Source organism: Setaria viridis, chromosome 9 (assembly GCF_005286985.2).
Source record: "Setaria viridis chromosome 9, Setaria_viridis_v4.0, whole genome shotgun sequence".
NCBI classification, from domain to species: domain Eukaryota; kingdom Viridiplantae; phylum Streptophyta; class Magnoliopsida; order Poales; family Poaceae; genus Setaria; species Setaria viridis.
The window spans coordinates 51,729,088-51,741,484 of NC_048271.2; the positions used below are offsets into that span (position 1 = coordinate 51,729,088).

Genomic DNA, 12,397 nt, shown 5'->3' on the forward strand with positions numbered 1-12,397 from the left:
GCTCCGGCGCACCTGCTCGTCGCCCTCCACGAGCAGGCTGGCCACGTGGCCCGCCGCCCCCGGGAACATCAGGAGGTCGGGCTCCATCGGGCGGCGGAGCAGGCGCAAGCGGACCTGCTCCAGCGTCGGGTGGTAGTAGCGGCGAGCAGGCGTGGGGATCCACGACCGGTAGTCCGCCGGGTAAGCGCTCAGCGTGCTCTGGAAAGCGGAGGCGTACGGGTTGAGGCTGGAGTTGCCGTCCCATGGGAAGGAGGCGGCGCCGAGCTGAGGGGCGCTGGGCATGAGCTGGTAGTTGCTGGCGCTGGGGCTCGGGCTCAGCGTCGACGACGAGTGCGACTCCACCGAAGGGTGGGACGGGGCGGCGGGGACGAAGTGCCCGGCACCGGCGTCCAGCTTTGGCGTCACCGGCGGGGGGGTGTGCGCGGCGGCGGCATTGAGGCGCGGGCTGTGCGCGCCGAAGTGCGAGGCGTAGAAGCTGCCGGAGCCGTAGGAGGCGTAGGGCAGGACGTACCCAGCGCCCGTGGAGCTCTCGCCGACGCAGTAGTTCTGCGGCTGGGGGCGGTAATGCCCCGCCGCCTGGAGCTGTTGCATGAGCACTTCGGCCCTGGTGGTCGGCAGGGGCACCTGCGGCGGCTGGGGGCGGTAATGCCCCGCCGCCTGGAGCTGTTGCATGAGCACTTCGGCCCTGGTGGTCGGCAGGGGCACCTGCGGCGGCTGGGGCTTGGGCTGCTGCTCCAGCGGCGAGGAGTCGTCGTCGTCGTCGCCGAGCCGCATCACGCGGAAGTAGGCGCCGAGGTCGGCAGCGGCCGCGGCGGGATCGATCGGGGCGGGGGCCTTGGTGGAATCGGCGGCGGCGGCGCTCTGCTGAATCGAGCCCATGGCGATCGGGGGACGTCGAGACTGAAACTGGATCGCTTTGGATCGCGTTGCGAATCTGCCGTTGAGGATTTTGCGGGCCGCGGCCGAAACTATATAGGGCTGGAGCTCTCGGGATGTGGGACCCCGCGCGGCGCAGGAGTCCGACTCGATCGCAGGGGCCGTGAGCCTGTTGGACTCTGCAAGACGCGGCGACCGGGTCGGACTCGATCACCGACTCCAACACGACTACGAGACCAGCAGATCGATATACTGGTGGCTGTTCGTTGGGATTTCGTTCTGTCGCAACCACCACCACCTCGTTCGTTGCGCAGGGCCGAGTAACCGCTCGCCTGTATTCGCTCGCATCGTAAGGCCTGGGCCCGAGAAGCTGTTGGCTTGTTTTTCGCTCGCATTGCCCGCGCGGAAGAGCGAGAGCTGGCCGACGCTCTAGCTAGCTAGCAAGCGTGGGTGCCGTTGTCTTAGCCGCTCGACGCTCGTGATCCCTAGCAATGGAAGATGTGGTTTTTCTGCAAGGGATCACTGCTCACTTTCGGTACATGCCAGCTGTATGGTAAATTGTACCTGCTGAGACGATACAAGTACACGCATATAAATTACAGCGACGATTAATCCGACGCGAGATCATCAACATGGATACAAACGGAGATGCTGGCTACACAAGACTAAACTGCACTGCATCTTTATCTTCCGTTATCACGAAATCACTCGAGTTGTACAGCACGCCGTAACTTTGCACAGAGAGAGCGCAGACATCAGACATGACAGACAGACATTTGGAATGCCGTGAGCCTAGCTACCTTCCCCTACAGTCGCACGCACCGTCGCGTACGAGCAGATCAAACCGGCGGCTAGCGCTGTTGCTGCCTGGAGGATAACACCTTGCGGACGACCTGCATCACCTGCCGCGCCCACGCGGACGCCTCGCCCTGGTCCGCCTCCAGCACCCGCTTGAAACCAGTCCTGCATTGCTCCCGCATTCCACTGAATTGGGTCCAAACTCGGACAGTTTGCCCACTTGCTGATCTCCCGCCAAACTTTTTGTGATATTGGGCACTCAGAGAAGAGGTGCAAGGCTGTTTCCAAATTTCTACGGCACATTGGACAGAAGTAGGAGTTCGGCCACTCACGCTGCAGCAGCCTATCTGCAGTCCAGACTCTGTTTTGCAGTAGCAACCACATAAAAAACTTGCACTTGGACGGCGCCCAAACCTTCCACACCATCTTCGGGAACAGTGAGGCCAGACCTCCATCAAATGGCATGTCATATGCTGATTTGGCTGTGTATTCTCCTGAAGATGTTCTTGTCCAAATGATCGTGTCCTGATCTGCATTGCTTATGTCAAAATTCACCTCCTCGATCATCCCCCACAAGTTTACATGTTCATCAATGAGGTTCACTGTGAGGTCATAAGCAATGTCGCGAATCCACTGGTCATTGACAAGCGCTTCTGCCACAGATCTGTTCTTCCTCTTGCTATGCTTGTAGAGGTTTCGAAACATAAGGGCTGGTGAGCACCCATCCAGCCAGCTAGATGTCCAAAACCTAGCTGTATGTCCATTGTTAACTGTGACTCTTGTTGCAGCAGCAAAAAGTGCCATATCAATGTTGTCCACAGGTAGCTCCATGCCGACCCACGGGCGATCTGGATGCTTCCATTGAAACCAGAGCCAACGCAATCTCAACGTGAACCTGAATCGGATGCCAAATACGATACACGAATTGCGACAATGGTTAATCTAACCAAACATTAGAAGCATAACACGTGCTATACACGAATTTCGACAGTTGTTAATCTGACCGACCAAACATCAGAAGCAAGGATGCAACAGAGATGCAGGAATGCAAAAAGACAAGACTGCATAATATCTGAATTTGTCTTTTTATCATGAAACCAATCGGAGCTGTAGACAACAGCAAGTCATGTCGTGCCTTTGCACGGAGCAAGCTATATACGAGAACCAAACCGTGGACATCAGCTTCCAATCAAATACACGAGCTGAAGTACACTTCACAGACGGCATGCTGCGCCGCTTTGTAGCACGGCCTGGCACATCCATGCCCCTTGGGCAACATGACTGACAGACAGTTGGAAGACCATTAGGCTAGCTACGTACTTGCACGCCTCATGGTGCGCTCTATGCCTCTATCAGACTATCACTATGAACAGAACAAAACCGGATAGTGCAGACGCTGGACTAGGGGAGCACCATCCTGACGACCACCATCACCCGCCTCACGGCTTGGTCTATGTGTTCCCAGCCCGCCACCGGCAGCTTCTTGATCCTCCGCGCCAGCGCCACCGTCTCCTCCGGGGAGCCCTGCACACCATATTCGACACGAATGAAAACGGCAGGCAGCTGAGGATCGATCGATGACGGCCCGGCGCCGGCGCCGGCACCGACGTGACAGGAAGGGAGCTGACTACTTACGCCTTTGCCGGCCAGGAGCAGCTCGCGGACGACGTAGTTGGCATAGCAGTCCTGCACCAGTTGAGCGAGCTGCTCGTCGGACAGGCGCCGGAATTTCTCGAGCGCGGGTCGTAGTCGTAGTCGTACCAGCAGCGGCAGGCCGCCCGACGCCGTCCGGGGGAAGCACGCCTGCACCACGTGGGTCCCGTACCGGTCCAAGGACAGGCTCACCAGGTGCTCTACGACGCAGTCCGTGATGTTCAGCCTCAGTCGTTCGCCGCCATGCTGGAGGACTTTCTGCAAGAAGTAGTTGCTACGGCACGGCGGCGCGAGGCTTCGTTAGTTTCATAAGACCCAACGCTTCATCTTCAGAATGCAAAAACTGAAAACAGAATGATCGGAGGACGCTTTCTGTAATCGTATGTTCAGCTCGCACCTGAATTCTCCTTTGGCGATTTGAACGGTGTGGCTCAAGATGATCTTCTCGAAGTCCTGGAGCTCGGGGTTTGTCGCGGCTTTGAAGCATTTCACCATGGACTTCGACCCAAACGTGGACGAGAGCACACCAATGAAGTTGTTTAAGGCATGCCGGATGACAATCTAAAAGGGAACGCATCAGATAACACGGAGGAGAGCATTGGTATGTCTCATTGTTGCCAAGCCGTGGGCTCTGTTACATTACATACCGAAGAATCCTTGCAAGGGAACGTAAACGTGGTGAAGATACTGCGAAGCAGATCCGGGCCTTTCCTGTGATGGAACAGGCCTTCGTCCAGGAGGTGATTGATGAGATGCTGGCGCAGTTCGGCGTGCAGCCTCACCGCCCCGAAGAGTTTCTTTAGAGAATTCACCCTGCACAGCGCACGCAACAGCAACGTCACACAAACATTGACATCATCCAGATTTAAGTTCACCGAAGAATCAATATAATCTCAGCAAATTGTCTGAGATATTTCGAGAAAATTAGTGTCAGAAGGATTCAAGGAACTGCTAAATTTCAGTTGATTGCAAGCTTCAGTCGACACTTGTCTGAATACTATGCAGTTTATAACATTTTTACTGAGATTTCTCTCAGGCTAGATTTCAATCAATTGATAAACATAAGAATAGCCGCGCTAAATTAGTTCATAGATTGATCAATCCAATGGAACTAAAATGAGAAGCTTCAAATTCCGAACCATTTCTTCTCAAAATCAAGGGGCCGGGGCAGGGAGGATGCATTCGCAAACGTACCCGCATTCACCATTCGCGACGTCCAGAAGGGAGACCTCGCCCCCTGTGCACGCGACATGGACGATGACCTGGAGCTCGTCGAACCTTCGCGCGAGAAGCAGCTCGAGGAAGACGACGCACCAATTTCTGCTCCCCATGACGAAGTGCAAGGCGCCCAAGACCCCGTTGAACACGCTCTTTCGAACATCCTCATGGCCCTCCTTGAGCAACCAGACCACGCACGCCGGCGAACCCGGGAAGCCCATATCCCCTGTCAACCCGCGGGGAATCGCCGGCGCCCGACTCCACGATCGAAGGTCCACCTGGTCAGCGCTCAGAAGGGGTCGGTGGCGCCGGCCGGAGAAGGGGTCGGTGGCGCCGGCCTGAGGACCTCTGGCTGATGTCTGGCCCTGGCTGGCGCTGAAGCTCGGCGTCGTCGACGACTGCTCCACCGAGCGGTGGGGCAGGAAGATGGGGCGGTACTCTTCGGCGTTGACGCTCAGCTCGCTCCGCTTCGGCGCCACCGGCGAGTGGGGCACGGTGGGGCCGTTGAAGCGCGGGGTGTCTGCGCCGTGGTGCGAGGCGTTGATGCTGCCAGGGATGGCGGCGCCTACGTGCGGGATGTACCCCCGGCGCTGCTGCTGCTGCAGCATCGACAAGTACGGCCCCCACCACCGCGGCAAGTTCGGCAGCTGCAGGCGCTGGACGGCGGGCTGCTGCGGCGGCAGCGCGAACGGCGGCGGATACTGCTGCTGCGGCTGCGGGCGCTGGACGGCGCGTCGATCCGGCGGCAGCGCGCTCTGTGGCGAATACGGCTGCAGCTGCTGTTGCGACGAGGAGGGGTCGGCGGGGACACCTTGCTTGGTCGGCTCCATGGCGATGGAGGCGCCGAGGTTGATCACGCTTGAATTTGGTTGGGGAGGGGGGCATGCGCGCAGGGGCGGCGCGCTTACATAGAAAACGGCCGGCTCTTGAGACGGGTGCATAGCACTAGCAGGACGGTTGGAGCATAGCTGGCACCTGGCAGGCTCTAGCGGAGCAGAGAGGTTCGTGAGGGTCCCACCAGGTTGCAGTTGCCTCCTGCCGATAGAGCGCTGCATACACTTGTGTCTTGCGGAGAAGTTCGTGAGGGTCCCACCCGGTTACCCCTGCAGCAACCAGCAAGGAAGCCAATGGAACTTGTCACTTCTACCAACAAATGGAGGCAAGCAAGCTCTAAGAAATCAGCACTATGATTCATCAGATCACTCATTACTTACCAAATGCTACCACGTCCAAACCAGTTATGAGCATGAGCACTCCGAGTTGAATGGCAGCTGCGGCAGCCAGTGTTCTTCTCATACCGGCAGAGATCAAAGCACATGCTGACATATCTCATTCCAGTTTGAAGTTTCTGAATTCATAACCGTAGACTGCTGTGCGTACAGTAACCGACAATAGCTAGGGGCATTCCATGATTCCATCGTCGTCAAATGTCTATCACCATTCAACCTTTTTTCAGAATGAACTCCCATCCTTGTAAATTGTAGTAGTTCAGGCTTTCACCTTCTTCAGATATCAATCTTTTCCGCTAGCTTTTGCCTCATACCATTTTTGACATCCGTCCGTTAGAGACATGTTCCCTTTTCCCATCACCAACCAATAAAACGTCATTGGCCATTCTATTTTTAGAAACAGACTACATTGCCCTGAGCCCCTAAGGCTGAATCTGCTGCTACGCCTCTGTGTTCCGGCATCCTCCTTCCTTCCCTCATTTCTGGTTCTGGAAGCCGCTAGCGGCACTTGCCGAACGGGGTTTCACGCGGCGCCCCAAGCCGAGGAACCAAACTGACTCAGGGTTCCATGTTCTGCAGCACCAGCGACCTCTACGGCATTTCGTCGAACACCTTCGGCGCGACATCTGAGCCGTCGAGCAAGCCTCGTGCAGGCCTCGGCCTGAAGCTCGGCCGGAACGACGCCCTAGCCGGCACCGGCATCGGTCGCGCTGACATTATGGAGAGGCACGGAGGCGGGAAGGGACTGGAGACCGCGGGGAGAAGGTCGCGGCGGAGAGGAGGGTGCTGTGCCGACTGCCAAACTGCGGAGTGCGGACACGCGCGGGACGGCGGGAGTGCGAGGCAGCGGGCGGGAGCTCAAGGCATCTCACGAGTCTCGACTCAAGCTGCCCGCGCCAGTCCAGTGCTAATGGGCTAATGTGCTATCCTCTCAGTTGGGCCCAAGCTGTCGACGGCGCGGTCGAGCAGGCTGGTGGCTGGCCCACCCATGGCCAAAGCGATAACTAACCGAGTAACCGCGCCCATTTTGCTGCAGGGAATCAGACGATCAGTACCTGAATCGGACCAGACGATGCCAAATACTGCGACACATGGATACAAGATGCAGACTGCATAAGGCAAACTACTACACAAAAATACGACCCACAATTTGCCTTTTATCATGAAACCAATCGGAGCTGTGGACAACAGTTATGTCGTGCCTTTGCACGGAGCAAACTACTGGACAGAACCAAGCCGTGGACAATCAGCTTCCAATCAAACACACGAGCTGAAGTCCACAGCACACACGAGTGACACGACACGCAGCGCCGCTTTGTAGCACGGCCTGGCACATCCATGATCCTTGGGCAACATGACAGACAGACAGACAGATATCTGAAAGACCGTGAGCCTAACTACCTTCCTACAGTCCCGCGCACGTACTTGCAAGCTTCATGGTGCGCTATGAACAGAACAAAACCGGATAGTGCAGAGGTTGCTAGGAGAGCACCTCCCTGACGGCCTCCATCACTATCCTCACGGGCGCAGTCTGGTCTACTTGTTCAAGGCCCGCCGCCGGCAGCTTCTGGATCCTCCGCGCCAACGCCACCGTCTCCTCGGGGGACTCCTGCACGTCACATTCGACACGAATCAAAACGGCAGGCAGCTAAGGACCGAGGCCGCGGCGCCGGCGCCGACGTGACAGGAAGGGAGCTGATACTTACGCATTTGCCGGCCTTGAGCAGATCGCTGACGACGAGGCTGGCAAACCAGTTCTGCACCAGCCGAGCGAGCTGCCCGTCGGACAGGCCCCGGAATTCCGTGAACACGCGTTGTAGCAGCGTCAGGCGGCGGGACCCCATCTGGCTGAAGCACGCCCGTACCACGTGGGACCCGTACTTGTCCAAGGACAGGCTCACCAGGTGCTCTATGACGCGCTCCGTGATGCTCTCCTTGAGTAGGTCGCCGCCGTGCTTGAGGACTTTCTGCAAGAAGTAGGTGCTACGGCACGCCGGCGCGAGGCTTCGTTAGTTTCATTCGGACACAACGATTCATCTTGAGAATGCTAAAATTGAAAGCAGAATGAACGGAGGGCGATTTTTTCTGTAACAGTATGCTCAGCTCGCACCTGAATTTTCCCTTGGCGAGTTCAACGGTGTGGCTCAAGATGATCTTCTCGAGGTCCTGGAGCTCGGGGTTTCTCGCGGCCGTGAAGCATCTCACCATGGACTTCGGCCCGAACTTGGACCAGAGCACACCAGTGGAGTTGTTAAGGGCATGCCGGATGACAATCTAAAAGGGAGTACATCAGAGAACACGGAGGAGAGCATTGGTATGTCTCATTGTTGCCAAGCCGTGGGCTCTGTTACATACCGAAGAATCCTCCCAAGCAAACATGGCGAAGATACTGCCAAGCAGATCCGGGCCGTTCCTGTGCTGAAACAGGTCCAGGCCTTCGTTCAGGAGGCAATTGATGAGATGCTGGCGCAGTCCGGCGTGCAGCCTCACCGCCTCGAAGAGTTTCTTTAGAGATCTCACCCTGCACAGCGCACGCAACAGCAAGGTCACACAAACATTGACATCAACCAGATTTAAGTTCGCAGAAGAATCAATATAATCACAGCAAATGTCTGAGATATTTCGAGAAAATTAGTATCAGAAGGATTCAGGGAACTGCTAAACTTCAGTTAATTGCAAGCTTCAGTCGACACTTGTCTGAATATTATGCAGTTTACATTTGTAGTGAGGTTTCTCTCTGGCTCGATTTGAATTAATAGCTGTGCTAAATTAGTTCAATAGATTGATCAAACTAAGGGAAGCGAAATGCGAAGCTTCAAATTCCGAACCATTTATTCTCAAAATCAATGGAGGATTCATTCGCAAACGTACCCGTATCCCTTATTCGCGATGCTCTTCAGGAAGCCCTCGCCTTCGCACGCGACATGGACGATGGCCTGGAGCTCGTCGAACCTTCGCGCGAGAAGCAGCTCGATGAAGACGACGCTCCACTCGCGGTTCCCCATGACAAAGTGCAAGGCGCCTATGACTCCGTCGAACACGCTCGCTCGAACCATATCGCAGCCTTCCTTGAGCAACCGTACGATACACGCCGACAAACCCGCGGAGCCCACATCCCCTGGCACAAGCTGGCTGACGCGACAGAGAGCTCGGTCCTCCTCCAGCGTCAACGGGAGAGGAATCGCCGGCGGCCGACTCCACGATCGGGGGTCCACCTGGTCAGCGCTCAGAAGGGCGGAGGCGTGCATGTTGAGGCTGGCGTTACCACCCGGCGCGGAGAAGGGGTCGGTGGCGCCGGCCTGAGGACCGCTGGCTGATGTCGGGCCCTGGCTTGCGCTGAAGATCGGCGTCGACGACGACTGCTCCACCGAGCGGTGGGGCAAGGAGATGGGGCGGTACTCTTCGGCGCTGACGCTCAGCTCGCTCCGCTTCTGCGGCACCGACGGGGTGGGCGCGGCCGGGGCGTTGAAGCTCGGACTGTTCACGCCGAAGCCGAAGAGCCAGGCGCAGGTCTTCCTTCGAATGCGGTCGCCCGGGGAGAGCTCGACGGCGCCGTAGCTTCGCGCCTCGGGTTGTGACTGGAGCCGGTGTGTCAGCAGCCGCATGTCGGGCGTCGCGGTCGGCGCGGGCTCTTTCGGCGGGGACTGGGGCATGTGCGGCGGCGGCCGCTCGACGGGCGCCGCGGTCGGCGCGAGCACCTGCTGCGGGTTGAGCAGCAGCGACGAGGTCGACGCACGATGGTACGGCTGCAGTTGCGGCGAGGAGGGATCGCCGAGCCGCATCGCGTGGAGGCGGGCTTCGAGGTCGGCGGTGGGCTTGGATGAGGCGGCGTCACCCTGCTTGTTCGGCTCCATGGCGATCGAATTGCGCTGCGGATTTCAAAATGAGGCGGCGTGTGAAGTACAGGCGCTTATATATAGAGCGGGGTGCTCTTGGGACGGGTGCATAGCAGGACGGTTGGAGCCTGGCCGGCTGGCTCCAGACTGCCGAGGAGGGGAGAGGTGAGGGTCCCACCGGGTTGCAACCGCCTCTCCTTCACATAGAACGCTGCATACAGTTGTGTCTTGAGTCTCTTTACCCCTGCAGCAAGGAAGCCAATGGAGTATGTCACTTGTACCAACAAATGGAGGCAAGCAAGCTCTAAGAAATCAGCATTATGATTCACCAGATCACTCTTAACTTACCAAATGCTAGCACGTATAAACCAGCTATGAGAATGGGCGTTCCGGGTTAAATGATATTCCCACAAATCACAGCTGCAGAAGCCAGTGTTCTTAAACTGCAGCTCATTCTGACATATCTTATTCCAGTTTGAGGCTCCTGAATTCGTAACTGCAGAGACTACTGTGCACACAATAACTGATAATGAGGACATTCCATCGTGGTCAGGCGTCTTTCACCATTCAAGTTTTTCCCAGAATGAACTTCCCATCCTTGTAAATTGCAATTCAGACTTTCACCTTTTTTTCCAGATTTCAACCTTTTCTACTAACTTGTGCTTACGGCCGTTTTTGGCACCCGTCCGTTAGAGCCATGTTCCTTTTTGCCATCACCAACCAATGAAACACCATTGGCCATTCGATTTTTAGAAACAGATCACATTGCCCTGAGGCTGAATCCTCTGCTATGCCTCTGTTCAGGCAGGAGGCTCCATGGCGTCCCCCAGGCACCCATTCCAGGCTATCGGCCGCGCTACCAAGCACCATGCGTCCTCCTTCCTTTCCTCATTTCTGGAAGCCGCTAGCTGCTAGCACTTGCCGAACGGGGTTCACGTCCCAAGCTGAGGAACCAAACTGTTTCAGGGTTCCTTCTCTGGAGCACGTGGTCACGACAGTCACCAATGTCATGTATAAGATCGCTTCTCTGATTCTCTCCAACTTCATGTCCACCGCAACTGCATGATCGCCATGTTCTGCAGCACCAGCGACCTCTGCAGCATTCCGTCGAACACCTTCGGCGCGACATCTGAGCAGCCGAGCAAGCCTCGTGCAGGCCTCGGCCTGAAGCTCGGCCGAGACGACGCCCGTGCCGGCACCGGCGTTGGTCGCGCTGACATGACCGGGAGGCGCGGAGGTGGGAAGGGACCGGAGACCGCGGGGAGAAGCACGCGGCGGAGAGGAGGGTGCTGTGCCGATTGCCGAGCTGCGGACACGCGCGGTAGTGGAGGCAGCGGACGGGGAATCAGGAGTTCCATACTTCCAGGACGGTCTAGCACAGACAAGGATAGACCCCACACGGGTTTTCGGGCCCTCCGATGGAAAACTGACGGTGACAAACCCGTGCTGCAGGTGGGGGCCAGTACGGCTCCAAGACTCCAAAACCCAAATGGCAAACTCAACAGAAATTGGAAACCACCGCGGTACAAAACTGCCTTTCACGCGATGACAAAATCAAACATCCTCAGTACTACACAATTGACCTGACAACGAATCGAGATGCAACAAAAGAGGCGATTGCCACAGAAAAAGAGAAGGCAAAATAGCCAATTTCGTCCTTAAATTCTTGCCCTCGGATCAACTTCGTCCCCAACTCTTGAAAGGTTCGATTTGATCCTCGAACCCTAATATTTCGGTTCAATTCCGTCCCTCATCCGAGCTGACTGTCCACATAAGCACACCACATCACCTGAGCGCAGGGTCAATGTCTGTGCTTTTTCATTTTTCCATCCCTCCTCACACTCTCTGTTCTGAAGAAGCAGCCGCCGCTGCTTCTCTACTGTTCGTTTGTGCCCGCCTTGTCGTCCGTGCCGTTCCGGACTGCCGGTCCCGGCCCCGTACCGCGACTTCCAGACCCCGACGCCATCTCCGCCGTAAGCTCCGCGACCCGGGGCAAGCGTTTGCCGGCTGGCCACAGCTAAGCTCTCGGCACGTCCCTCTCTCAGAAATTAAGCTCGCACAATTAAAGCCGCAAACCAGGCAGGCGGGCACGGTCGTCACTTGCACTGTCACCATTGGTACCCACGGATCAGCCACGGGACGCGTTCGTGCGCGGAGGAATTTGGGTCCGTGCAGTTGCTCCCGATTTCGAGCTTTTTTTAGCGCATGCAGCAGGTTTGCGAAGTAAGTACGTAGTCAACTACGTAGCCACGTAACCAGAAAAGTGACACTGGTTTGGGTGTGCCGCTGGTCATGATTGTTCGGTTCGTAGCTTAGTACGGGAACGAGCTGCAGTTCTCGTGTTGCAGAAGGACATTGGAAGGAAACGAGAGTTGCCGGCTATTACAAGTTGCGACCCCCGTCCTGCTTCAGAATTGAGAGAGTGTGAGGGGGACGGAAAAATGAAAGGCACAAGGGTATATAGGATATTTACAGCAGCGGATTTTTTGCACTGGTGATGTGTCGTGTTTACGTGGATAGCCAGCTCGGATGATGGATGGAATTGAACCGGAAGTTCGAGGACAAATTGAACCTTTCGAGGGTGAGAGTTGGGGGACGACATTGACAAGGGCAAGAATTCAAGGACGAAATTAGCTATTTTGCCAAAAGAGAACTCTTCAGAAAACCTTTGACTTGCCATTTCATCGTGAAATCAAAACCAAGCCCTGCAGAGCTCGACAAACCAAAGTTGTGGCATCACCTACTACTACCAATCGACACAAGCTGAACGAACACACATGACACGCA

At 56.4% G+C, this 12,397-nt stretch overlaps 3 protein-coding genes across 3 annotated transcripts; all 3 read right to left on the minus strand.

Moving 5' to 3' along the window:
* Positions 1-2,743: 2,743 nt before the first annotated feature.
* On the minus strand, positions 2,744-4,130 carry LOC117837390 (putative pumilio homolog 7, chloroplastic). The gene is made up of 3 exons (XM_072290986.1): positions 3,975-4,130; positions 3,725-3,888; positions 2,744-3,601 (listed from the first exon to the last, which is right to left on the minus strand). The coding sequence occupies exons 2-3, from the start codon at positions 3,820-3,822 to the stop codon at positions 3,076-3,078; spliced, it is 624 nt and encodes a 207-aa protein (XP_072147087.1). The 5' UTR covers positions 3,823-3,888; positions 3,975-4,130; the 3' UTR covers positions 2,744-3,075.
* Positions 4,131-4,481: 351 nt separating this feature from the next.
* LOC140221239 (uncharacterized) lies at positions 4,482-6,717 on the minus strand. The gene is made up of 2 exons (XM_072290557.1): positions 5,760-6,717; positions 4,482-5,648 (listed from the first exon to the last, which is right to left on the minus strand). The coding sequence occupies exon 2, from the start codon at positions 5,598-5,600 to the stop codon at positions 4,482-4,484; it is 1,119 nt and encodes a 372-aa protein (XP_072146658.1). The 5' UTR covers positions 5,601-5,648; positions 5,760-6,717.
* Positions 6,718-6,725: 8 nt separating this feature from the next.
* LOC117840415 (uncharacterized) lies at positions 6,726-9,841 on the minus strand. The gene is made up of 5 exons (XM_034720919.2): positions 8,646-9,841; positions 8,130-8,295; positions 7,885-8,048; positions 7,481-7,757; positions 6,726-7,383 (listed from the first exon to the last, which is right to left on the minus strand). The coding sequence occupies exons 1-5, from the start codon at positions 9,626-9,628 to the stop codon at positions 7,255-7,257; spliced, it is 1,719 nt and encodes a 572-aa protein (XP_034576810.2). The 5' UTR covers positions 9,629-9,841; the 3' UTR covers positions 6,726-7,254.
* Positions 9,842-12,397: the final 2,556 nt, after the last annotated feature.

Excerpts from the sequence above, each read along its gene's own strand:
- LOC140221239 (XM_072290557.1), bottom strand. The coding sequence starts at position 5,600 with ATGCAGCGCTCTATCGGCAGGAGGCAACTGCAACCTGGTGGGACCCTC.
- LOC117837390 (XM_072290986.1), bottom strand. The coding sequence starts at position 3,822 with ATGGTGAAATGCTTCAAAGCCGCGACAAACCCCGAGCTCCAGGACTTC. Across the intron at positions 3,602-3,724 it reads ATCGCCAAAGGAGAATTCAG|CAACTACTTCTTGCAGAAAG; the intron begins GTGCGAGCTGAA and ends GCCGTGCCGTAG.
- LOC117840415 (XM_034720919.2), bottom strand. The coding sequence starts at position 9,628 with ATGGAGCCGAACAAGCAGGGTGACGCCGCCTCATCCAAGCCCACCGCC. Across the intron at positions 8,296-8,645 it reads ATCGCGAATAAGGGATACGG|GGTGAGATCTCTAAAGAAAC; the intron begins GTACGTTTGCGA and ends TGCGCTGTGCAG. Across the intron at positions 8,049-8,129 it reads TTGCTTGGGAGGATTCTTCG|ATTGTCATCCGGCATGCCCT; the intron begins GTATGTAACAGA and ends ACTCCCTTTTAG.